Source organism: Macaca fascicularis, chromosome 20, assembly GCF_037993035.2.
Source record: "Macaca fascicularis isolate 582-1 chromosome 20, T2T-MFA8v1.1".
NCBI classification, from domain to species: Eukaryota; Metazoa; Chordata; class Mammalia; order Primates; family Cercopithecidae; genus Macaca; species Macaca fascicularis.
The window spans coordinates 16077153-16103852 of NC_088394.1; the positions used below are offsets into that span (position 1 = coordinate 16077153).

General features: G+C 46.6%; 1 protein-coding gene across 10 annotated transcripts in view; it reads right to left on the reverse strand.

Moving 5' to 3' along the window:
- MYH11 (myosin heavy chain 11) overlaps positions 1 to 26700 on the reverse strand; it is a 153654-nt gene that overhangs the window by 69087 nt on the left and 57867 nt on the right. For 6 of the 10 annotated variants that reach the window (XM_005591326.5, XM_005591325.5, XM_005591329.5 and 3 more), the window contains 6 exons: positions 16527 to 16629; positions 14555 to 14575; positions 12258 to 12350; positions 8332 to 8395; positions 5478 to 5576; positions 1003 to 1146 (listed from right to left, as the gene is read on the reverse strand). In XM_005591326.5, the coding sequence (XP_005591383.1) occupies positions 1003 to 1146; positions 5478 to 5576; positions 8332 to 8395; positions 12258 to 12350; positions 14555 to 14575; positions 16527 to 16629 (524 nt within the window). The remainder of the gene's footprint in view (positions 1 to 1002; positions 1147 to 5477; positions 5577 to 8331; positions 8396 to 12257; positions 12351 to 14554; positions 14576 to 16526; positions 16630 to 26700) is intronic. The other 4 variants (XM_005591331.5, XM_005591330.5, XM_074028293.1 and 1 more) reach the window with 1 other exon arrangement.

Here is a 26700-nt window from a genome sequence, read left to right on the forward strand (position 1 = left end):
GCAACCCCTCCAGGAAGAGCCTGAGTAAAACCACTGCCTCGATCACTCCCCCTCCCACATGTTCCTGATGAAGCCAACATCTCTATCTTCAGCTCCAAGAATCCATTCTTAGGGACCATAATGAAACCACCCTGTGCTTTCCACAACCCTGCCTATGTTGCATAGCTCAGGAATGTGCATATCAACCAGTCAGAGTCAATGACACTCCGTTCAGGAAGTTAAGCTGGGAATCTATTCTGTTCTTTAGACATAAACTCAAAGAATTTAAGGGCTGGAACCCAGCCACGTCGCTGTCAACAAACTGCATCCTATAGAGAGACAATGTAGTCAAGAGAGAGATAGAAGACAAATTAGGTTCTAGAAACATCTTTTGAGCAACTAGATCTCACTATACCTGAAGCTTGAATTCCTGAACTTTTTTTTTTTTTTTTTTTTTTGAGATGGAGTCTAGCTCCATCTTCTAAGCTGGAGTGGAGTGGCATGATTTTGGGTCACTGCAATCTCTGCCTTCTGGGTTCAAGCAATCCTCCCACCTCAGCCTCCCGAGTAGCTAGGACTACAAGTGTGCACCACCATCCCTGGCTAATTTTTTTGTATTTTTAGTAGAGACAGGGTTTCACCATATTGACCAGGTTGGTCTCGAACTCCTGACCTAAAGTGATCTGCCCACCTTGGCCTCCCAAAGCGCTGAGTTTACAGGCCTGAGCCACTGCGCCCGACCTCTCTGCACTTTTCAACATTGTGAGTTAGTCACTTTCCCTTTGGTTTAAGCCAGCTTGGGTTACTTGCAACTAAAAGAGTCCTAGTTATACAGCCACTTTTCTACAACACAAAACACAAACAAACCACCTAGAATGAAATTCATTTTCCTCCTTTTTTTCTTTTTTAATGGAAAGTGGGGAATTCAGAGAGCAGAAATCTGTCCTGACCAGAGAAGAATTCTTAACAGGTTCTACTGGTACCCAGGCAGGCTACCCTCCAGATTCAAGGTGTGAGGCTTACATAGCTGCTCCTCCTCGCTGAAACCCATGATCGCCATGGCCTCCAAGGTTTCCTGGAACATCTCATCATCCTGGGCTGCTGGGATGGGCACAAAGCCATTGGAGAGGAAGGTGTAGTTGTTGAAGCCCTCCAAAAGCAAGTCACCTAGAAGGAGAGGAAGAGGGCTCAGGGTCAACAAGACACACTTCTAATTTCAACATGAGATGGAGATCTGGTCAAGGGTCTGGGCCATCATAATTCCTTTCCCTTTCTCAAGGCTTGGACCGTTTAAAATCCTCATGCATCATCATGTAGACAACCATACCAACCACTGCTAGCCTTGCACAGTGGTGCAGGTTGTGCACTGCTCCAGTGACTGCAGCTGATATCCAGCCTTGGTTCTGCTTGCTAAGCCAGAATCCCTGGCATGAAGTTGCATCTACCTGGAGGAAGAGATGCCTTTACCTCAATTGTCCAGAGGCACCCTGCCTTCAGAGACAAAGCTGTCAGACGAGTTAGATTGACCTTTACTCATTTTTTTTTTTCTTTTGAGACGGAGTCTTACTCTGTCGTCCAGGCTGGAGTGCACTGGTATGATCTCAGTTCACCGCAACCTCCTCCTCCCAGATTCAAGCGATTCTCCTGCCTCAACCTCCCGAGTAGCTGGGATTACAGGCGCCCGCCACCATGCCTGGCTAATTTTTGTGTTTTTAGTAGAGATGGGGTTTCACCATGTTGACCACACTAGTCTTGAACTCCTGACCTCAGGTGATCCACCCATCTCGACCTCTCAAAGTTCTGGGATTACAGACGTGAGCCACCACACCTGGCCTTGTTCATCTATTTATGAAATTTTTATCAAATTCGAACAGGCACATGAGTTTTAAAAATCAATGACTACTAAAGGTTTATAATGAAAAATAGCATTCGCCAGTCACATCCCTTCTCCAACTCCTACCTTACTCCATAATACCTGCTTTTTAGCTCTTTTAGCTGCTTTTTTTCTGGCGGTTATCACTATCTCTCTGTAGAATAGGCTTGCTATATATACTAACCTATTATAATGTATATACCATTATGTATTATATATAATAGGCCAAGGGTTCCCCAACCCACAGGCCACAGACCAGTACCGGTCCATGTTAGGAACCGGGCCACGCAGCAGGAGGTGAGCAGCAGGTGAGCGAGTGAAGCGTCATCCGTATTTACAGCCGCTGCCCATCGCTTGCATCACTGCCTGAGCTCGGTTTCCCATCAGATCAGCGGCAGCATTAGATTCTCATAGGAGCGCAAACCCTATCGAGAACCGCGCCTGTGTGCTCCTTATAAGACTCTAATGCCTGATAATCTGTCACTGTCCCCCATCACCCCTCGATGAGACCACAGGAAAACAAGCTCCCAATGATTCTATGTTATGGCGAGTAGTATAATTATTTCATTACATATTACAATGTAATAATAAAGTGCACAGTAAATGTAATACACTTGAATCATCCCGAAACCATCCCTGCCACCCCGCCCACCCAATCTGTGGAAAAATTTTCTTCCAGGAAACCAGTCCTCGGTGCCAAAATAGGCGATTTTGGCCTATTGGAAGACCAGAGGTAAAGCACAGTCACTGTAACAGGTGATTTCTGGATATATGTCAAGTTTAGATAATATCTAGTAACTTCCTGCTATGGCAGGCAAACATGTAGCTTTCTTATACTACCTTTCCTTTCTCCCAGCTTTTTTTTTTTTTTTTTTTTTGAGAGGGAGTTTCACTCTTGTTGCTCAGGCTGGAGTGCAGTGGTGCGATCTTGGCTCACTGCAACCTCTGCCTCCCGGGTTTAAGCAATTCTCCTGCCTCTCGAGTAGCTGGGATTACAGGCACCCACCAACACACCTAGCTAATTTGTTGTATTTTTAGTAGAGATGGGATTTCACCATGTTGGCTAGGCTAGTCTCAAACTCCTGACATCAGGTGATCCACCCGCCTCAGCTTCCCAAAGTGCTGGGATTACAGGTGTGAGCCACCGTGCCCAGCCACCTCCAGCTATTTTTAGTTGAATTAATACCTAAGGCTTATATCATGGATTGGCAAATCCGGTCCCCTGTTGTTTGTGTAAATAAAGTTTTATTGCAACACAGCCGCTCTGATGTCCTTGTTTATTTCTCACGGCTGCTTTCTCACTAGGCAACAGAGCTAGTAGTTGCAACAGAGGCCATCTGGTCCTTAAAGTCTAAAACGTTTACTACTGATCCTTTAGTGAAAACAGTTTGCCAACTCCCTGTTTATATTATGACATTAATTAGATATTCTCTGTAAAACTGTATCCTATGATTACATTTCCTTTGTTGTTGTTCGGCTTCTCCCCGACCCTCAGCTTTATAATTGCCTTTCTTTCTCCTGCACCATTTGCTTTTATTATACCCTCCAATACATCAAAGGTCCTCTTCCAGATCAATCGTTAATTAGGTTGGATTTGGTTATACTTTTGGAAAGACGTCAGCAAGATATTTTTCTTTTAAAATAAAGGCCTTTTATGGGTCAAGTCACTTGGAAGCTGCTTGATAAACTCGAGGTTAAATTGACCCAAGACACCAGTTAACTCAAACTTTTGGATTAATTTGAAATGCCTGACTCAAGTCACGAGGATTGAGGTCTTTGCCAAGACTTCATTATCCCGAGTTTGGATGCTTTTAGGAATATTTGGTTCTGTCTACAAGCCCAACATCTTTCCAGTTCTATCATCTAGAATACAAAGGGCCCCCGGGAATTTAGCTGTGAGTCCTATACTTGCCCATTTCTGGAAGACCAGAGGCAAAGCACAAAACTGGAACCCAAGTTACCAGACAACCAAACTGTTTTCTTTGGTGCCAAATAAAAGGAAGAGGAATGTCAATATTTTTCCCTGGCCCATTCCACAGGGTCCTGCACTGTAACTGCTAATGTACCATGTTTGCTGGTATATAACATACATTCAGCATACCCCCTTTACCAAAAAGTGCTCCACCTCATATCCTATGTTCCAGAAAGCCAGCCATTAAGGAAACTTATTTTTATTTTTTTGAGACAGAGTCTGACTCTGTCACCCAGGCTGGAGTGCAGTGTTGCAATCTCAGCTCACTGCAAGCTCCACCTTCTAGGTTCAAGCGATTCTCCTGCCTCAGCCTCCCGAGTAGCTGGGATTACAGGCACCAGTCACCACACCTGGCTAATTTTTGTATTTTTGGGGAGACAGGGTTTCACTATCTTGGCCAAGCTGGTCTCAAACTCTTGACCTTAGGTAATCCACCCGCCTCTGCCTCCCAAAGTGTGGGATTACAGGCATGAACCACTGCGCCCCACCCTGGAAATTTAAATAATGGAAAACACCACCCCCGTAGCTGAGCTCTGTAATACACTCCAACACAGCGAAGTTCTGAGCTCACACAGATCCTTTTGGTAACTGTCTTAACCAAAATAACTACACTCGGGCCACAAAAGAGATGGGAAGCAAAGTCTGTATTATTCCCATAAAATTTCAGACTTAAAACTTATTACAAATATGTAGACTCTACTACGGACAGGTAGTGACTGATCCATTCCTTTTTTAAGCTATGTGATTTGTATATATTTTTAGTAGTAAACAACTGCATGTCCAGAACTGAACTCATAACTTCCTACTGGAGTCTGGTGTACAGTGTATTGTATTTACATAAAAAACATTTTTCCCTACAATAGAGGTCGGCAAACTTCTGCACACTGCCTGTTTTTGTAAATAAAGTTTTATTGTAACACAGTGACGCATCTGCACTCACTGGTTTATGTGTTGCCTGTGCTCATTGGTTTACGTGTTGCCTGCATACTTTGGTTTATGTGTTGCCTGTGCTCATTGGTTTACGTGTTGCCTGCACACCTCGGTTTATCTGTTGCCTGTGCTCATTGGTTTATGTGTTGCCTGTGGCTGCTTTTGCATTACAGTGCAGAGTTGAATAGCTGTGACAGAAGCTGTGTGGCCTGCAAAGCCTAAAGATTTATTATCTGGCCTTTTACAGAAAAAGTTTTGACCCCTGTTCTACAAAGTCACTGGCAAAACATGTATAATGAAAAGTGCTTAGCCCCGCTGGCCCTGCAAATTCCTTATAAAACCAGAATGTATCTTTTATACTTGCAAGTTTTATAAATTGGCAAGTAAAGTAAATGTCTTTCTCCCTTTCCTTGAAGGCACCGATTGTGTCTAGTTGGACTTGATGCTCTCTGGTCTAATTAGACATGAATCATTAATGATCTAATGTCTAATTGGAGTTGATGGCTACTATGTTACATAGTAGGCGGTCAGTAAATGAGAATGACTGAACAAAAGCCACACTCACTCACTGGGAGGAGATGAAGAACTGCTCATCTGTCACTCACAGACATGGTCCTTTCTGGCAGGATCTGAGACTCTTTTAATAGCCAATCCCTTAACCTCGGATTCTGATGAAAGGGAAGGCTCAAGCCTTCCAATCACACGTCATTGCTAGTCACTTACTTTTCATCTTCTCCTTGGCTCCAGCAATCATGTAGTAAAAGATGTGGAACGTCCTCTCGTCTCTGGCTTGGCGAATTGCCCGTGATTTTTCCAGCAGATCTGGTTTGGAGGGAGTTAGGGATTCTGGGGATACTGCGAGTGTTCTTCTGGTCTTCCACATCCATCTCTATCATACCCAATTCACACGGGATGACTTTCCAGTTCTGCCCCAGGGATCGGTAATGTCTAACTTTGACCATCACCCCTACAGACAAATAGAACCACTAGGTGCTGCCAGCAGACCTCAGATGCAGAAAGAAGGGAGGGGAATAGAGTGAAAAGACAAAGCATAGAAAGACCCCAGGAAGATGGTAATGAGATGTTCCCCTAACAGCCATCACCAGCAAATCTTCTTTAAAGTGAGCTGTCTTCAGACATTACAGAATGCAAATAATGACACCCTCTATGATTTATGATTCATTCCTATGTGAAATGATGGATATAAATTGTCTCACTGAAGCCTCACACAGTATGCTAGGAAGTAAGTGCAACTATTATTGGTGCTTTCATGAAGGGGAAACTGAGGTTCAGAGAAGGGAGGTCCTTTCTCAAGATGATACAGCTAGCAAGTGGCAAAGCGGTCTTCCATGCCCTCTGTTCCAAGAGTGGGGTCTCATGGGACGGAGGGGAGAGAGACCATAAACATGCTATACTAATTAATTTCAGGAGAGCTGCTCTGCCATGGAGGGTGGCAGGAGGGACAGCAGAGGGGAAGGCAGGTGAGGGTGGCATGGAGATCCCAGGGTCTGGGGTGATGGAAGAGGACAACTAGGAGGCTGGGCTACTGTACTGGGTCGATTTCCACAGCAGTAAGTGTGATGCTGCGGGATGATGGGGCTGGATGAGCAGACCTTGTCTTCTTCAAGTCTTAAACCCAGCTAGCAGTGCCTGGGCTACCACAGCCCATGTCCTAGCTGGAAAGCAGTGATTCTCAGACTTTCTCATGGTGCGTCAAAATTCCTAGAGGGCTTATTCAAACCCAGCTTGCTGGGCTCCACCCTCCAACATGTGATTCAGCAGACCTGGGGCAGGGCCTAAGGTGTGCATTTCATATATATATATGTGTGTGTGTGTGTGTGTGTATACATACGTATACACACACGTGTATACACGTATTGTACACAATATATACACACGTATACACACACACAGGAACACACATACATATATGTTTGAGCCAGAGTCTTGCTCTGTCACCCAGGCTGGAGTGCAGTGGTACAATCTTGTCTCACTGCAACCTCTGCCTCCCAGCTTCAAGCAATTCCTCTGCCTCAGCCTCCTTAGTAGCTGGGACTACAGGTGCATGCCACCACGCCTGGCTAATTTTGTATTTTTAGTAGAGACAGGGTTTCACCGTATTGGCCAGGCTGGTCTCGAACTCCTGACCTCAAGTGATCTGCCCGCCTCGGCCTCCCAAAGTGCTGGGATTACAGGCTTGAGCCACCGTGTCCGGCTGAGATGTGTGTTTCTAAAGAGCTCCCAAGTGATGCTGATGCTGCTGGTTTGGGAAACATACTTTCAGAACCACTGATCTAAAAGGAAGGCTGAGGCCTGAAGGACAGCGCTATGCCTGGGGATCACTCTAAACACAGGAAATGAACTGCTGAGAGGTGTGTGCAAGGCTGCAGGACAAAAGGGCCCTGACCGAAGCCTGGCAGCCCTCCCAGCTGCAGGACAGGAATCCTGGCTGGTTTGGGCAGATTAAAGTAGAAACATACAAAACGTTAACAGTAACACAATAGCCACCACCTATGAGATGCTCACTTTGGGCCCCGCCCCATACTAGGGGCTGTGCATACTATTATGCATATTATTTCATTTAATCACTGCACCAGCTCCACAAAGTAGGTGCGATCACCCCCATTTTACTGAGGCAAAACTGAGAGAGCTTCAGTGGTTTTCCCAAATCCCCGCAGCTTAGACAAGTACAGTGGAGAGGAGGCCACTCCACAACCCACCCCCTTATCCAGGGCATATAACGTGGACAAATGGGACCACGAGGTGCTGCCAGCAGACCTCAGGGGCAGAAAGACGCTAAGTCGCCCCCCAGGCCCTATTCATTGCCAAGCACGTGGTCCGCAGGAAGCTGTGAACATACCACACCCTTGAGCCCGAGGGCCGCCTGCAAAGCTCCTGAGGCTGATCAGTCACTAAACTCTAGACCTGGTTGTTCCCCCACGTCCAGATATTTCTAACTTGGCTCCACTTCACCACTCAGATTCATGAAAGAGACACTCTACTCGTTCCTTGCGACATCAGCGTTCTTCTGGGTAAACTCTGTTTTCATTAATTTCCTACCTAAGAAGTGGAGCCCATCACAGACCAAGTCTCTAAAAGGATAACAGGTCGAGAACTTGGCCTCGGACGGTGGCTGAGTAAGAATGAAGTGAAGATCATACAAGAGACACTATGTAGGCAGCCCTTACTCTGCACCTTGCATGGTGCCTAGAGCTTTATATCAGTCCACTCACACTATTCTCACATTTCTATGAGGCAGGTACCATTCGTTATCATCCCCATTTTGCTGATGAGGCACAGACAGGTGGAGTAACCAGCCCAAGGTCAGTCAGCTAAGGGACAGGTCATTCGAGCATCACATGCAGGCTAGGCTGCTTCTTTGGGGTTCAAACCAGGGGTCCGGTCCACACATGTATAACCACTGCACCACAATGCCTGCTGTTGAGGGGAGATTTGTTCTGGAAGAAACCTAAGAAGCTGGAAAGACAGGGGTGGCTCCTGGACTCTCCCAGCCTCTGGGCTGGAGGTTGGTAGGGGTCAGGGGTGCCCGTTTGGCCCAGCCTCAGGGAAAGGATACAGGTCTCAATGTTGGCTCCCACGATGTAACCTGTGACGTCGAAGTTGATGCGGATGAATTTGCCCTGCCAACAGGAAAACACAGTTCAAGCTTTGCTGCCCAACTTCAGCCTTTAACCCCATGCTGTGGGCAAGCAGGAGGGAGATGTTACAGAGGATGGGGGGGTGAGGGGCATTCTTGCGAACATTCAGAACCCCACAGGTCAACTCATCAGGCAGAACCAACATCTGCTGAGCTGAGACCACCCCAGGCCTGACAGCAACAGAACGTGTAAAACATGTTCACAGATCAATTTCATTTGGCTCTTGCAATGACCATAGTCCATCATGGCTATCCTCATTTTTTTTTTTTTTTTTTTTTGAGATGGAGTCTCGCTCTATTGCCCAGGCTGGAGTGCTGTGGCGTGATCTCAGCTCGATGCAAGCTCCGCCTCCGGGTTCACGCCATTTTCCTGCCTCAGCCTCCCGAGTAGCTGGGACTACAGGCACCCAGCACGCCTGGCTATTTTTGTATTTTTGGTAGAGACAGGGTTTCACCGCATTAGCCAGGATGGTCTCGATCTCCTGACCTCGTGATCCGCCCGCCTTGGTCTCCCAAAGTGCTGGGATTACAGGCGTGAGCCACCGCGCCCAGCTGGCTATCCCCATTTTTTAAAAAAATTATTTATTTATTGGAGACAAGGTCTTGCTCTGTCACCCAGGCTGGAGTGCGGGGGTGAAATCATAGCTCACTGTAACCTTGAACTCCTGGGCTCAAGCAATCCCCTTTTCCCCATGACGTCAGCCTCCCAAGTAGCTAGGACTACAGGCATGCACCACCATACCCAACTAATTTTAAAAAAATTTTTGTACAGATAGGATCTCACTGTGTTGCCCAGGTTGGTCTCAGATTCCTGCACTCAAGCGATCCTCCCATCTCAGCCTCCCAAAGTGCTGGGATTACAGGAGTAAACTACCACACCCAGCCCACTATCCCCATTGTAAAGCTGGGAAAACTAAGACTAAGAGAGATCAAGTGACTGTCCAACATGACATTGCTCCTGAGAGGTAGAGCCCTAAGCAGAAGGAAGGTTTTTCCATATTCAGGGGCTGGAAAGGACTCCCTCCCCAAACCCCACCTTGCTTCAGAACAAGCTGCACCCACATCATCCAACTATGGATGAAACCTTCTCTGTGGGACAGGTGAGTAGCATTGGCCACAATGCCCAAGCAGGCCCTGTGTAGGATGTCCTTTAGGCAGGAATGGGTCATGTCCCTGGCCCTAGAGGCTCAACAAGTATCTCCAAAGATGGCCCTATCTACCTGCCTCAGCTAAGCCATGAAACCAAGGATGGAATCCAATCCTCCATCTGTTGGCATCAACCCTTTTCCTGTTTCCTCAACAGGCGAGACAGGATTTCATCCATTTCCTTCACCATGACATAATGTGGTGGGAAGTGTTGGCGTGTGTGGACACGATCCCCTAGGCTTGCTCAGTCCTTGACAAAACCTTTAAACTTTCCTTATTGGGAAACATGCGGTAGAGTGACTTGGGATGACCATATCCCAAATGGAGCCAGGGAGAGCTGGCTGGTCACAGGCAAGGCCCAGGCGCCTTTCTTCACTCTCCTTCTCAAGATGGCAGGGACACCAGTGAGGGGAGGATGTTTTTAGGGATTTGTCTTGTACTTATACTTCCATTTATGACGGGGCTAGAAACATTGCACTGAATTGTAACACGCAAACACAGTGCTTCTCAGTGGAGGCGGCACATCTGCGATGGAGATTTTGGAAATCAGTGGAAGAGATTATTTGGCTTGTCACATGATGGCGGGGGCCACTGTTGTTAGTGAACAGTGGGGCCAAGGATATTTTGGGAGTCCTGCAATGACCAGGAGAGTCTCTGATGCCAATCCTTGTCTATATCCCTTATGACTCTTGCAGTGTCTCACCTGACACTCATGGAGGTAAAAATCTGTGTGTAATTAGCTAGACTTAGAACCTAACCTTTACGCCTTTAGATTTTTATGCTTTTTTCTTTTTTCTTTTTTTTTTTTTTTTTTTGAGACGGAGTCTCACTCTGTCACCCAGGTTAGAGTGCAGTGGTGTGACTTTGGCTCGCTGCAACCTCCATCTCCTCAGGTTCAAGTGATTCTCCCACCTCAGCCTCCCAAGTAGCTGGGAATACAGGGGTGTTTCACCACGCCTAGCTAAGTTTTGCATTTTTAATAGAGACAGGGTTTCACCATGTTGGCCAGGCTGGTCTCAAACTCCTGACCTCAGGTGATCTTCCCACCTCAGCCTCCCAAAGTGCTGGGTTTACAGGTGTGAGCCACTCTGTGCCCAGCCTAGATTTTTATGCTTTTAAATAAAAGCATTAAAAAGTGTTTAACATGTTGTTGTAATATAAGAATATCCCATCTGTGTGACTCTAGAGAAGATTGCTTTTGGTTCAGTGCTTCACTGAGAGTCAGTTGCCATTCTGGAAAATCCCATCCCAACACCATCAGTGCTTCAACTTGACCCTTTTCCTTGTATTTGTAGCTGTCGCAGTGGATAGACCTAAGTGTCTGTCTCTTACTGTGTCTTCTGTTGGTGTGGCCTGGCCCAAGCATTGATATGCTGAAACGCACTTTATTTTATTTCTTTATTTATTTATTTTTGTAGAGATGGGGTTTCTCCATGTTGCCCAGGCTGGTCTCAAACTCTTGAGCTCAAGTGATCTGCCCATCTCAGTCTCCCAAAGTACTGGGACTACAGGCATGAGCCACCTCGCTGGGCCTGAAATGCACCCTTTTTAAATGAATTGTCTTATGTTATTTCTTCTTCACATTACAGTTAGGGTATTACGCTGACGTGTATTCATCTAATCCGTGTAGGAGGTGATACTATCTATGATTCTAATTTTGGGCAAGGAAAGGAGACATCGTGTAATTGTTTGTTACTAAAATGGGCCTTGGGGATCGCAGGGTCAGGGACCACCATGTGAATATGCTCAGTAGAGCACAGCTTTCTGCAAAGTCTTTCACGGGACCCCATCCCAGTGAGCGACAGTTCAGAGACCCCTACTCCTGGAACGCAGAGGCAATTTTTCTTTCATCTTTTCTCCCTGAAATATCTTCCTGACCCTCCTACAGAGAGGCAACAGCTTCTTTTGTACAATGAAACCATTTTTGTCTACATAACATCAATCACCCACTTTCAGAGTTCCCCTGCCCCTGTTGGGCTCAGGCAAAAACCTTTTGCTTTGGAGCCTGGGGGAGTGTGCGTGGGAAGGTAGTACCCCCTGCCTCACTCACTGTCTGTTCTTCAATTGGAAGAACCAGCTTCATGAAGGCTGGAACCATACCTGAACTATTCATCACAATCCTGTGAGCCTCGCTCAGTGCCTGGTACACAGCAGGCACTTAATAAAAACAGCAAATGAGAAACAAACAAAGAGAATGGTGGTACATGTAAAAGTGCCTACCAGAATAATTGCACAGAGTAGTTACTTACTAAATATTTCTTGGAGAAGGTGCGTGCCTGGTACATAGTTGGCACTCAATTCATGTTTTGCTACATAAAATGGTATTGGATGTAAGGGTCTAGCACATACCACATGCTCAATAAATAATTTTTAAAATTTTAATAATAGAGATAGGGGTCTCACTTTGTTGCCTAGGCTGGTCTAGAACCCCTGGGCTCAAGTGATCCTCCCATCTCAGCCTCCCGAAGTGCTGGGATTACAGGTGTGAGCCACCGCACCTGACCAGTATTTGTTGAGTGAACAGTAAATGAATGAATGAATGAGAGTGTGAGAGGCAGGAGCTCTTGCAAGATTGTAAGGTACAGCCCATCTCTCCAGGGTCAGATGCCCCTCCCACCTCCGCACACAAACACTCTGCAGCCCAGGCAGGAAATGACACCAAACCTTTTCTGGAAAACCCGCGTGGCTTTGCTACTTACGAATCGTGAGGAGTTGTCGTTCTTGACTGTTTTGGCGTTGCCGAAAGCCTCCAGAATCGGGTTTGCTTGTAGAAGCTGCTTTTCCAGCTCTCCCTAAAATTCATTCACATCTAGTTATTGGAGAAAGCAACCTAGGTCCTGACAGTTCTACCTTGGATGGATGTTGTCACAAAACTCTGCCCTTAACCCACAGGTTCTCTCCTATCTCCTACCTCCTCTTAGACCCCGATGCTAATGTCCAGATTTACAGGAGGATTTCAGAAGGAAAGAAGCAACTGTCTGGGCTCTCTCACAGCTAGGACATCTACTCCTTAGGAAGGTCACTTTTTTTCAAGACTAGGGCCTGCTCATCTCTACAACATCACTGCCACTCAAAGCCACTGCCTTGTACAATGCTGGTGATGTCATTTACATCATGATGAATGGTGCCCCACAGAGTTGTGCAGTGCACCACCTGCCCCACTGTTCATGGCAGTCGTGCTGCTATCCATGTTTAACAAGCAGTCTTCTTCAAGTTAAACTACTACAATCCTCCTTCTGATTATTTTAGTGCAATTTTTTTAAGCTGCAATTTTTCCTTTCTCAGGACTGGTTTTCTGAAGTCTCCTACAGAAGACAAGTAAGGAATGCACAAAACCCACCAGGAATCCTCTTAGCAGACTGCAGAATAAAGCTTCAAAGCAGATTGCCTGAGCTCCATTCATCGGGTTAAAGGCAGCTGAGACTGTACATAGCCCGCTGGCTATGTGCACAAATGCGGTCACGTGATTAATCATGGCAGGAAAGGGCCAATGTGGTAAGTTAAGCTGGGAAAGCAAAGGAGCTGCTCTTGGCCTAGCCCTAAAACACAGCGGCTGCAGATGGGCCCTGAAGCCTCCAGGCCCTGGATTCTGGGAGTTTTTCTCCTTGATCTCCCTCCTGCCTTCCCTTCCTTATTTTTCCAGGCAGCAGGGCTGGGCTGGACAGGAGCCGGGAAAGTGTCTAGAGGGGACAACGATGGGCATGGCTTCCTCCTTGCTCCTCTGCATGCCAGGAAGGCGTCAGGGTACCTGGTCTACAGGACAAAGTAGGAAGCTGCTATTTGTTTCTGTTTTTATTTGTCCACACATCCTCCTTTTTGTAGCTCCCAGAGAAAGATGAAGCAAAAGCCTCATTGGCATTAAAATCTCAGCCACAAGTGGAATCACCACAGCTGAGACCGGTGGAAATTTACGAGGAGCGTCGTGGGTGTTTCTTTGTTGGTGGGAAGATGACTAAAGGAATCACTTTCGTTCACATAAACTCGGGGTCTCCATGGTCTCTGAAAAAGACTCCCTTTCTAGAATGGGGATTCTAGCAGGTAAGGTTGAAACGTCCTGGCAAGAGAGCTTTAAATGGGGGGACCTGGTGCAAACCCTTCATTTCATAGATGACGAAACCCTAGCCCCGAGAAGTTAACTGACTCGGCCAAGGTCACACTAGAGCAGATCCCAAATAAGAACTGTACTTCTCCTTCTGATCTGCAACACTGTCACCCGGGGTCTAACTAAGATGGATTCAATGATCTTTTTGGGAGCCGAGGAAGACACCTGTGGGTTTCTTCTAGGCTGGGACCCACATGTCAGCCCCCCAAGCTCTGCGTTAGAGATGAGTTCATACGCACAGGTCCAAGCAGGACCAGGTTATGCGTTGCGTAGCTGGGGCCTTACCGCGCCACCAAAGCTAGTGCATCGCAACCTCCAAGACGATTTCTGGAGGCTTGAGTCAAGCAACCAGCATGCAAGAGACAGACACGCACTGCACACGCATGCACAGGGACACACTGGTGCACCAGGGACAGGGCTGGGGGAAGAAACTTAGGGATGATGGCGGGGAGAGAAGAGGGAGGCATGCCACAGCTGTGCCATTGACTGTCCATGGAGCCAGGGAAGCTTTGGTGCCTGACAGTCCTAAGACACTCAGCCAGATGGGACAGACGTCTCTGTCTAGGTTGTTCCAGTCAGGGGTACCAGGAGTGGATGCCTTGAAGGGTGCAGGGGTTCATTCTGAACTGGAGAAATCCATTTCAGGCTGAAGCGCAACTCTGGGGATTCCAATAGGAGTCCAGTGGGTGGTAAATGCACCCTGACACCCTGCCCTGGCATCAGACACCCACAGGATGGTATCTTGGTGCATTTACTTGTTTGAGTTGTGAAACTCCAGGGCCTACCCCATTTCTACCACCAGCTACGGGACTTGGTGGGTGCAACAGGATCATGCAGATCTAAATTCACTCCGTGCCTCCCCTACACACCAGGAAAACACTCTCAGTTACTCACGTAGGCAAAAGATGGGCCTTGCTGTGGTTGAACAACACAGTATAAAACAAATGTCAGTGTTATTTCCATCACATGGACATCAGGGGCTGGAGAATATATGACTTTGATCCCCCCAAACAGCCTGGACTCCCCAAGACAGACAGGTCAGCTCCTTTTCCTTGATACTGTTTCTTTTCTCTCTGTTTAGAGATCGCTGCAGGGATGCGATCACAGCTCACTGCAGTCTCAACCTCCTGGGCTCAGGCGATCCTCCTGCCTCAGCCTCCCAAGTAGCTAAGACTACAGGCATGCACACCATGCCTGGCTAATTCCATTTTTTTTTTTTTTTTTTGTACAGACAGGGTCTCACTATGTCACCCAGGACTGGTCCTGAACTCCTGAGCTCAGACCATCCTCCCGCCTTCGCCTCCCAAAGCACTGAGATTACAGTCATGAGCCCCCACGCTCAGCCATTCCCTCCTTTTTCTAATTTCTTAGAGATCCAGACATTTCAATGGTTTTCATAATTACTGGGGTCACATTAGGCTCCTTAAAACAGTATCCAGTGAGACAATGCCTGAGATGTGTTTACACATGCAACCAAAACAAGTAGCACATACTAGGAGGCCCTTGATAAAGATGAGTTGTTAGAAAGTATTATGTCCTATTTTCACTCTTTAGGGAAAGGGAAGGCAGTGGAAACTGTATTTTAACTGCCATGCAGCCTTTGGAGCCGTTGTTCCCACTCACTATGGCTAGAAACCAACTTGCCAGAGACAACTCTACGATGCTGAATCTTGAGTTTCCTGCATTTGTTCGGAGAAGGAAAGTTCTCCAAAGCCACAACCAGCGCCCATTCCAGATCTCCAAGGGCCTCTGGACAAGCCGGCCATGGTGGCTGCCCCAGAGTCCCCTCTGAGGGCCTAAAGCGACATCCGGAATGGCGAACACTGGAGACACCCCCACACCGTGGTCAGATCTCCATCCTACCATCTTCCCGCCTGTGAACCTGCAGACGGAGGTGCTGGCCAGTCCCGGCGGCCCCACCGCGTGCCCCCTCCTGTGGGACAGATGGAGCGGGGCTGACACACGAGGAGGAGGAGAAGGATGGGCCCTAGAGGGGGTGACCCTAGAAACCGCCTCTTCTTTTCCTCCCAAGCTCTTAGTCATACTGTGTCATCATTAGTCATACTGTGTCATCATTAGTCATACTGTGTCATCATCTGTTTATTTCTGGGATTATTTGACAACTACGTGCTCTTCCACAAGTCCAGAAACTCACAGAAGAGAATAACAGCATCTCTCAGACTTATCCCCAGGCCCCCACCCCAAGTGGTGCCTGGCACACAGTAGGTGCTCCATCCACAGTTACTGGCATTGCACTGAAGTCCCTGGGCCGAGTGATACCAGCATCTCCATCCCAGGGATGGGGGACACGTGGAGGAATCAGGGAACCCAAAAGGTACCTTAACCCCTAGGACTTTACAGAGATTCACTGAAAGGAGTGATTCTCAATCTAGGGCAACTGTCCCACCCCAGGGGACATCTGATACGTCTACAGATATTTTTGGTTGTCACAACTGGAGGGAAGGGGGCTATCTGCATCTAGTGGGTCGAGGCCAGGGATGTCATGAAATACTGTATGAGGCACGGGGAAGTCCCTCCAAGAAAGAATTATCTGGTCCAAAACGACATCAGTGCCACCACTGAGAAGCCCCGACGTGAAGGAAGATCTCACTGCGGAAGGAAAGGGCTTATTCTCATTTCGCAAAACGGGCCCCCTTCTGGAGAGATGCTTCCAGCTGAACCAAGAAATCACCCATACTCAACAGGCCTGCTTGCCAAAAAGATGGTCCCTCTTTGAGTCTTCAGGGGAGGGGGAGTCAGACAGGCCCTGAGTTCTTGCAGCGATGTTCTGTTTGTATCTCGGTTGCGCTGCAAGCTGGAGACCGGCTGGCTAAATCATGGCCTCTGATTGGGAACTGCCACTCACCGTGATGCTTGTGTCTTTCTTGCCCTTGTGGGAGGAGGCCACCACGGCCAGGTACTGAATGACCTTCTTGGTGTTTTCGGTTTTCCCGGCTCCAGACTCGCCTCTGAAAGACACAGGAATAGTGACCCAGTGGACATCATCTATGCACACGTTCCATGGTGACCTTTCCGCAGCTCCATGAGCCAGGCAGGACGATAATGATCATCACCACCATTTCCCAGAGGGCGAAACGGAGGCTCCCAGAGGGGAAGTAACTTGCCCAAGGTCACATCTCTGGTAGTGAGCTGAACTGGGTCCCCAACTTAGGTCCAATGCCCAATCTATTCCTTCCAAGAGGACGTACAAAAGAATTCAGATACAAAGAGTGAAAAGGTGGGCTGGGCGTGGTGGCTCATGCCTGTGATCCCAGCACTTCGGGAGGCTGAGGTGGGAGGATCATTTGAGCCCAGGAGTCTGAGACCAGCCTCAGCAACACAGAGAGACAATGCCTCTACAAAAAATTTTAAAAATTAGCCAGGCATGGTGGCACATGCCTGTAGTCCCAGCTATTGGGGAAGTTGAGGCAGGAGGATCACTCAAGTCCAGGAATTCAAGACCAGTGTGAGCAATACAGCAAAACCCTGACTCTATAAAAAATAAGAAAAATTAACCAGGCATGGTGGTGCATGCCTGTAGTCCCAGCAACTCAGGAGGCTGAGGTGGGAGGATGGCCTGAGCCCAGGAGTTTGAGGCTGCAGTTAGCCATGATCACACCACTGCACTCCAGCCTGGGTGACACAGCAAGACCTCATCTTTTAAAAAATAGGGTGAAAAAGAAAACCTTAGTTTTCCTACAAGGGTCCAAACAGGTTTATTTGGAATTGTCTACTTTTAAGACATCATTAGCATTGCTAGAAATGGAAAGACCGGGCACAAGGCAGCCTTCAAGAAAGGACTTAAGTGCCTCTGGAGTACTGGGACCTAAAGTTTAAGAAGCTCCCTTATGGAAAGAAAAATTTACCCAAAAACTGGTTATCCCATTGATCACTGAGCAGAGGCAAGCCCCTTTATCTTCTGAGGAATCCCACCCTATGTATCAGGAGGCTAGCTGATAATCTCAGCCAAGTATCTAAGGATAAGCCCAGTTGAAGTAATTCACACTAAAGTGTAAATGACTGATATGTTTAGATCAGTATGACATGGTTTGTCTTATCAAAAAAGTGTGTACTCCTGGAATATGAAGGTAGATTTTTTTTTTTTTTTTTTTTTTTTTTTTTTTTTTTTTTTTTTTTTTTTACCAGGATGGCCTTCATGAACTAGCTACCCGTTTTGGCCATCAGAAATAATCACAATGGAATGGCTCCATCTAGATACTGCCTCTATGTCCCACCACTCCTAGTGAAAGATAAGGACAGTGCCTTGACCAAAACTTCAGTTGTTTATTGTCTTCTCCTATTTTTTCAGTTTACTTTTGTTTTTTGTGTTTTCTTTCTTTGCCTCATCTCTCTCATTTTCTGAGCTCACTTAATACTCTAAAATATAAGAGAGATTTTTTTTTTTAAGTTGGAAAAAGAATTTGTTCACCCCAAGGTCGGCCCAAGGTTCTCTGTGCTGAACCAGTGCCACCACAGCTAGTACAGTCTCTGCTCTTCTTCCTAATTAGGAAGTAAAGAAATTAATTTTCTCTGCCAAGGGCCCATTAATAACTTGGCTCATGGCTTAAAAAAGAAATAGAAGGAAAGAAAAAAGAAAGGGGGAAAGGAAAAAAAAGAAGTGGCCCAAATTGCTGGGCCTAATCCTACAGGTCCCACTGTCCAGAAATCAAGTCTCTGATGGCCAAGAATGATGGAACATCTTGCAGTGACTTTGTGCAGTCCCTTCCCTTCCTAGAGGCCTTCCTTCCCAGTGGCCACATTGTTTTACATGGCCTCGGAGGCAGTATATGAAATGGGAACCATGAAAGTATTACCTTATATCCCCAGAAGGGGAAACTAAGACCAGAATGTATGTATGTATGTGTGTGTGTGTGTGTGTGTGTGTGTGTGTGTAAAAGAGGAGAACTGGCCAGGTGCAGCAGAGAATTGGCCACGTTTATAATCGCAGCTACTCAGGAGGCTGAGTTGGGAGGATCACTTGAGGCCAGGAGTTTGAGAGAAGCCTGGGCAACATAGCAAGATCCCATCTCTTAAGAGAGAGAAGAATTGGCATTTGTCATTGGGGGGATATAGAGGGAAGGGTCCCTTGCTAATTGCTCTACATGAATTATTTCCTTTATCCTCTTCCTGCCTCCATGTTGTTATACAAGGAGGAGTCTTGCACAGAGTGGGTAAGCAATTTTCCCTAGGTCACACAGCAAAGAAGGGATACAGTCAGAATGGAAAGTCAGGTCTCTGATTCTAATGCAATCAGAATTCCTCTTCCTACATTTCACCAAGTTGTTCCATGACACAGGCCCAACCCTCTAGGAACTTGCTTTCCAAGGCCAGAAGAAGGGCTGGGGAAGGGGAATTAATATTTGTTGAAGGCCTACACAGTACTAGGCTTTGGGCTCACAAATCTTTACATTTACTCTACCCAGCAATCTAGTGAGAGAGTTATTAATTATCCCCATCACCCACCTGGGGAAAATGAGGCAAAGAGAGGTTGAAGTAAATTGCTCCAGCCCACAATTGCTCTTGCTTTCACACAGATAGGAAATGGAGGAGAAGCAGGATTTGAACTTAGGTCCCCTTGACACCAGGGCCCATATTCTGCCTCCTACCCTTTTATTTTAACAAATCAGCAAAGAGAAAAGACAGAGTGAAGTCCCAGCACCACTCCATTGGAGTTCTGCCATATATTCCAGCAGTCTTTACTTGCCCTAACCAATGAATCAAGCCACTCAGTCATTCACACCTAAGTATGAATTACTTCAATCAGGCTAACGTCAGAACTTTGCTAGACTTCATTCTAAAGTGAAGGGGATGGATTCTGATTCAAGTAAGAGAAAGTAGAGAAACTTTTGGATGTAGGAAACCACTTGTGTAGGCGGTCATGAACCTATTCAGATCCAAGACAAGAATCAGGACAGCAGTGTGCACAAACAACACGTGTGCGACACATTCTTCATGCCAACAAACCAGTGTTCCTAGACTGCTGGTGCTCCCTTCTCTTTCCCACAATTCCTTCCTTTCCACTCTGGCCTTGAACCTCCCTCACCTCCTCCCTTTTACAACAAAGACATCACTGGGTGTGGTGGCTCATGCCTGTCATCCCAGCACTTTGGAAGGCTGAGACAGGTGGATCACTTGAGGTCAGGAGTTCAAGACCAGCCTGGCCAACATGGTGAAACCCTGTCTCTACTAAAAATACAAAAATTAGCCGGGTGTGGTGGTGTGCGCCTGTAATCCCAGCCACTTGGTGGGGGGGGCGGGGCTGAGGCAGGAGAATCGCTTGAACCCAGGAGGCGGAGATTACAGTGAGCTGAGATTGTGCCACTGCACTCCAGCCTGGGCAATAGAATGAGACTCCATCTCAAAAAACAAACAAACAAACAAAAAACCAAAGACATCAACATGCCCCGTCCATGGCTATGGTCTTCCACTTTGCCCGGGATGGGGAGTGGGACGTAAACTCTGGGTTTCTACCCCTTCCCATGTAGCTGCTGGGCTCCACTGTTTCCAAGCTCTGTTGAGAAAAACAAATTGCCCTGGGAGGTTCTGCCAAATAAAACATCCCAAGCTCCAGGCTCGTGGGCGTCTGAAGGTTGATATGCTCCGAGTTGGTCCAGAAACATTCATAACTTGGCTTTTCTGACCCCCACCTCTAGGGGTGAAGATGCTTTCCTGGTCTGAGCACCCTAAACTCCTTTCTTGTTCCTTCCTCTCCCTCTTCCCGGAGAAGGACCGGGCTCATGACCAAATATGGCCTCCTGGCCTTGTAATTACCCCCATGCCAATTCCTTTTAATCAGTCCAGCCCCAGCGGCTGGGAGGAACCACCCAACGGCCACTTAACCCCTCATCCAGGCTGGCTTCATCAGTGTGATCTGTACAGTCTTACAGGGACCAGCCTGTGCTTGATTTAATACTCTAATGTTGTCATCTGGAAATTCTTCATAATTCTTTATAAAGGTTCTGCATTTTCTTTTCTTTTCTTTTGAGACTGAGTCTTGCTCTATTGCCCGGCTGGAGTACAGTGTGTGATGTTGGCTCACTGCAACCTCTACCTCCCGGGTTCAAGTGATTCTCCTGCCTCAGCCTCCCAAGTAGCTGGAACTACAGGTGCCTGCCACTATGCCTGGGTAATTTTTATATTTTTGGTAGAGATGGGATTTCACCATGTTGGTGAGGCTGGCCTCGAACGCCTGACATCACGTGATCTGCCTGCCTCAGCCTCCCAAAGTGCTGGGATTCCAGGTGTGAACCACTGCGCTCAGCCAGCATTTTCATTTTGCAAAATTTTACAAATTCTGTACCTCGTCCTGGCTCCCAGGGTTGAATATTGCCAAGTCCATTTCAGCCTGTGGTTTGCCATTGGTAGGAAAGCCAAATTGTCTCTGATGAACCGCACAGCTATTTAGTCTCTGGTCTTTATGTGACTGGCAAGGCATTCTGGCATTTTGTACTGTACAACTCCTACACGTCCTGCAAAACCCCAGGCAGAAGCAACGCCTCTCTCCCCTACAGCATCAATTGGCAGAATAGCATAATGGGCTCCAGGGCCATGTTGCTCAAGTTCAAATCCCTGCTCTGCCAGTTACCTGTGTGTGACCTTAGGCAAGTCATTTAGCCTCTCCATACCTCAGTTTCTTTACCCCACTATAAAATGGATATAATAAAAACACGTACCTTGGATGATTTTTTTTTTTTTTTTTTTTTTTTTTTTTGAGACAAGGTCTCACTCTGTGGCACATGCTGGAGTGCAGTGATGCAATCGTAGCTCACCGCAACTGAGAATTCCTAGGCTCAAGTGATATTCCTGCCCCAGCCTCCCAAGTAGCTGGGACTACAGGTGCACAGCACCACAGCTGGCTAATCTTTAAATTTTTTTGTAGAGACAGGGATCTCGCTATTTTGCCCAAGCTGGTCTCAAACTCCTGGTCTCAAGTGATCTCTAGCCTCAGCCTCCCAAAGTGCTGGGAATGCAGGCATCAGCCACCATACCTGATCCTTTATATGATTCTTATGAGGATTAAATGAGTGAATATTTATATAAAATGCTTAGAACAATGCCTGGTATATCAAAATGTTTGTTATTATTACTTTTGTTTTTTAAGACAGTTTTGCTTGTTGCTCAGGCTGGAGTGCAATGGCACAACGCTGACTCACTGCAATCTCGAACTCCTGGGTTCATGTGGCCCTCCCACCTCAGCCTCCTGAGTAGCTGGGATGACAAGCATGTGCCACTACAGCTAGCTAATTTTGTGATTTTGTGGAGTCTCACTAAGTTGCCCAGGATAGTCTTGAACTCCAGGCCTCAGGCAATCCTCTGCCTTGGCCTCCTAAAATGTTGGGATTACAGGTGTGAGCCACTGTGCCCACCTATTATTACTTTTATAACCACTGCTTCCATAGTGCTTATCTATTGTTTGCATAATGATTTTCAACGTTCATCCTATTATTAAGATATAAATAATATTCACAACTTCCCACTGTTTAAGCTAGGAGTTAGCAAACTCTTTCTGTAAAAGCTCAGCTCTCCACTGCAGCACAAAAGCAAATATGTAAACAAGTGGGTGCGACTGTGTTTCAATAAAACTTTATCTAGAATAAATAGGCAAGGGCCTGATTTGACTCACTGGTCAAAGTTTGTCCTTCCCTGGCTTGAGTCCCTTAGCACATTCTCATCCATTGTATTATTTATTTTATTATTGTATATATTTGTTGAGGTGGGATCTCACTGTGTCACCCAGGCGACACTGCACTGAAGTGCAGTGGTGCAATCTTGGTTCACTGCCAAATTTCTACCTCCCAGGCTCGGTGAGCCGAGATCCTCCTGTCTCACCCTCCTAAGTAGCTGGGACTACAGGCACATGCTATTATGCTCAGCTAAGTTTTGTGTTTTTTGTAGAGACGGGGTTTTGCCATGTTGGCCAGGCTGGTCTTGAACTCCTGAGCTCAAGCGATCAGCCTGCCTTGGCCTCCCAAAGTGCTAGGATTACAGGCATGAGCCACCGTGCCCGGCCTGTCATTCATTTTAGACGAAAGTTTAAACTCCTCCCCAGGGCCTGGAAGCACCCCCCTACCTCTCTCTAATTTTATGTGCCAACACCCTCCTCCTCTTAATTTAGCCCCTCAATCACACAGCTCTTTCTCAAACCAGGCCCATGGCCTCTAATTAAACTGAATACACTGGATGGATTACATGCTAGACAAAATACAACTCAGGCCTAAAAATTACATTTATTCAGCTTTCAGTTTTCCTTTCTTTCTTTTCTTCCTTCCCTTCCTTTCCTTCCTTCCTTCCTTCCTTCCTCTCTCTCCCTCTCTGGGTCTTGCTGTTGCCCAGACTGAGGTGCAGTGGTACGATCACAACTCACTTAGCCTCTAACTCCCAAGCTCAAGTGATCCTCCCTCCCCAAACTCCTGAGTAGCTGGGACTACAGGTGTGCACCATCCCACCTAGCTAATTTTTGAATTTGTTGTAGTGATGGGGTCTCACTGTGTTCCTCAGTTTGGTCTCAAACTTCTGGCCTTAAGCAACCCTCCTGCCTCGGCCTCTCAAGACCCTGAGTTTCCAGGCATAAGCCACCACACCCAGCCAATTTCCAGTTTCTTAACTGCATAACCAAACAGTTGGTTCCAACCCGGCTTCTCTTGACCACCAACTATGCCTGAAAGCTCAGCCCTACTGTCAACTTGTAGCTCCTTCTAGTCACTTTGGCTGAATTTCACAACAAGCAAAATAAAATTTAGTACCGCGACTGAAGATGTTGGTGGTTCTGGGGTGACTGGACGCATTTGCAAATAAAAATTGGATCGTTTTGGGATTTCCTCCCTAACAATGGCTAACACCTACTTCTCCAGCATTGGTTGGGTGTGGGCAGTGTGCTAAGTCCTTGCTAATGCTGCATTCCAGGAGATGGAGATACACAACAGCCAAGTCAACAAACAAATAATCAAGATAGTTTGTGGTGGAGATATCATTGCTATATCAGCGTGATATGACTGAGAAGATTGAGGGGAAGGGAGGAGAGGGGAGGCTGTGTATGGGGAAGCCAGAGAGTTGCTGAGCCTTGAAAGTTACCAGAGAGCCCTGTGGGAAGGATGGAAGGAAGGGTGGGCCAGGCAGGGCAAACGGTATGGACAGAGGTCCAAGGGAGGGAAATGCTGGGCCCAGGTATGAGGCAGAATGCTCTCCAGTGTGGCTGGAGGGCCACAACGGAGGGGGACAGCAGGAAGTGACGAGGGAAGAGTGGATCCACGCTCAGTCTTCCAAGTCACGGTAAGGAATCTGAGTTTTATTCTCATGGGTGCAGGAAACCATTTCAGGAGGGGAACGGGGCTTTAGAACCAGTGTGGGGAGAATCAAAACTGCAGGATGGGCTGGGTGCAGTGGCTCATGCCTGTAATCCCAGCACTTTGGGAGGCTGACCGAGGTGGGTGGATCATCTGAAATCAGGAGTTTGAGACAAGGCTGGCCAACATGGAGAAACCCCATCGCTATTAACAATACAAAAATTAGCCGGGCATGATGGCATACTACTCGGGAAGCTGAGGCAGGAGAATTGCTTGAACCCAGGAGGTGGGGGTTGCACAGTGAGCCGAGATTGCACCACTGCACTCCAGCCTCGACAAAAGAGTGAGACTCTGTCTCAACAAGAAAAAACAACAACAACAACAAACTGCAGGATGGGCCAGGCGCAGCGGCTCATGCCTGTAATCCCAGCACTTGGGAGGCTGAGGCTCCCTGGGTCCCCTGAGGTCAGGAGTTCGAGACCAGCCTGACCAACATGGCGAAACCCTGTCTCTACTAAAAATACAAAATTAGGCGGGCATGGTGGTACATGCCTGTAATCCCAGCTACCTGGGAGGCTGAGGCAGGAGAATCACTTGAACCCGGGAGGTAGAGGTTGCGGTGAGCAAAGATCATGCCATTGCACTCCAGCCTGGGCAACAAGAGCAAAACTCCATCTCAAATAAATAAATAAATAAATAAATAAATAAATAAACTGCAGGATGGATACTGGATTGCAGGAAGGATTTTTTAAAAATAGTGAGCACTTTCACTGCAATAGCAATTGATCATTACAAAGTGCTCGCCATGGGGTAGTGGCCTGTTTCTCCGTTCTTCACATGTAGTGACTCGTTTAATCCTTCCAACACAGTGGGGTGCTTATTGTTCCCATTTTACAGATGGGGAAACTGAGGCTCAGAGAAGTAAATTGATGTTTCTCGGAGCATACAACTAGACAATGATGGGGCCAGAATTCAAACCCAAAGGGTTAGGCTCTGGAATCCACACTTTATGACAGCATGCTAATGAATATTTATTCAATGAATAATGGATGAATATTCCTATTGAAGGAAGGAAGGAAGCAAGCAATGGGAGCAGGGAGCTTAAGAGACTGCTGCAGAGGCCTTGGTGAGAGGTGATGGGACCGTGAACTACGAAGAGGTGGTAGAGTCAGAGGAATGGACATAGATGAGAAATATTTCAGCATCACACTGTCCAAGTTAGGAACCACTATCTAAATTAACCAAAATCTTAAAAATTCAGTTCTGTAATACCCTTGCCACTTTTTAAGAGCTCAATTAAGTGAACTTTTAAGTGAACATTTTAAGTGACCTCATCACAAAGTTATGTTAGACAGCACTGCTGATGGCATGGGTGCTGGAAATGAGAGCAGGGTGGCCTCTTCTTCATCTTCACAGCCTCTCCATAAGCTCAGCTCAGAGAGGTTAAGTGACCCATGCATAGCCACACATGGGTGGGAAGCCATCTGAAAGTCCTACTCTTTCCTGCACCTCTCTGTTACCACACTTAATTCATTCACTCAATAGAGGGCAGTTGAGCAACACTATTTTGGTTCCTGGGGAGGTGACATGTGGCTTACGCATGGGTTTGGCTCCTAGGGGATCAAATTCTGTCCTCAGAATCTGTGACTATGTTTGCTTGAGATGAGGAGACTGTCTTGGATAATCTAGGTGGGGCTAATATAGCCACAAGGGTCCTGGGCCTTATAAGAGGGAGGTAGGGGGACCAGAAAAAGAGATTTGAAAATACTGTGCTGCAGGATTTAAAGATGGAAGAAGGGACCATGAGCCAAGGAATGTAGGTGACCCCTAGAAGCCAGAAAACTAGGAAACCAGGTCAGCAGGTTGTTTTAGCATTTATATCCACATATCTAGGTAGCATTATATCTCTAGATCCAGACTACTCATTGTTAAACATCAAATGTTTACTTCTGACCATGGAAGATGAGAATTCAGTCCCCATCTAATCCTCTTCCCTTTCCCCACAGAGCCAATTCCATCACAGGTAGTTATTCTGGTTAGATAAATACTCCAAACTTGCACAGCTGGGCTCCTTAGTCCAATGTGATTACTTCTCTTTCCACCCCAACTTTTGGTTTTTCCTGGAGTTTATAATTGCCTTTGTTTTATTGTTTCCGGGTTTTCTAGCTATATCAATTCCAAACTTATGAATTGTTTCAATCTTCTCTTGATACAGTTCATTGCCATCCTACCATCCATCACCATCTGCAATTCTTATTACTAGTTTTTAACTGACCTTCCAGATAATTTTATGCAAATAGGAAACATATGCATGTCCACGCATTCCTGCTCTTTTTAAAGACGCACACGGTTACATTATGCATATGCTGGTTTGCCCTTGTGTTTTCCCGTCATCGGTATATCTACAAAGAGCATTCTCTTTAAGCATAAATAGATCAGCCTCACTCTTTGCAGTGGCTACCTGGAAATGCTGTATTTTATTTAAATAACCCCTGTTAATTATAGCTTTAGTTGCTTCCAAATCTTAAAAAATATATATATGAATATAAATATATTAAATATAATACATATTAGATATTAAATATATATATACACAGTCTATCCTCATTATTTACATATTCCATATTTGCAAATTCACCCGCCTGCTGAAAGTTATTTGTAACCCCAAAATCAATATTCATGGCACTTTTGTGGTCATTTGTGAACATGTGCAGAGCATGGAAAATTCGACTCCACCAATGCGCACGTTCCCAGCTC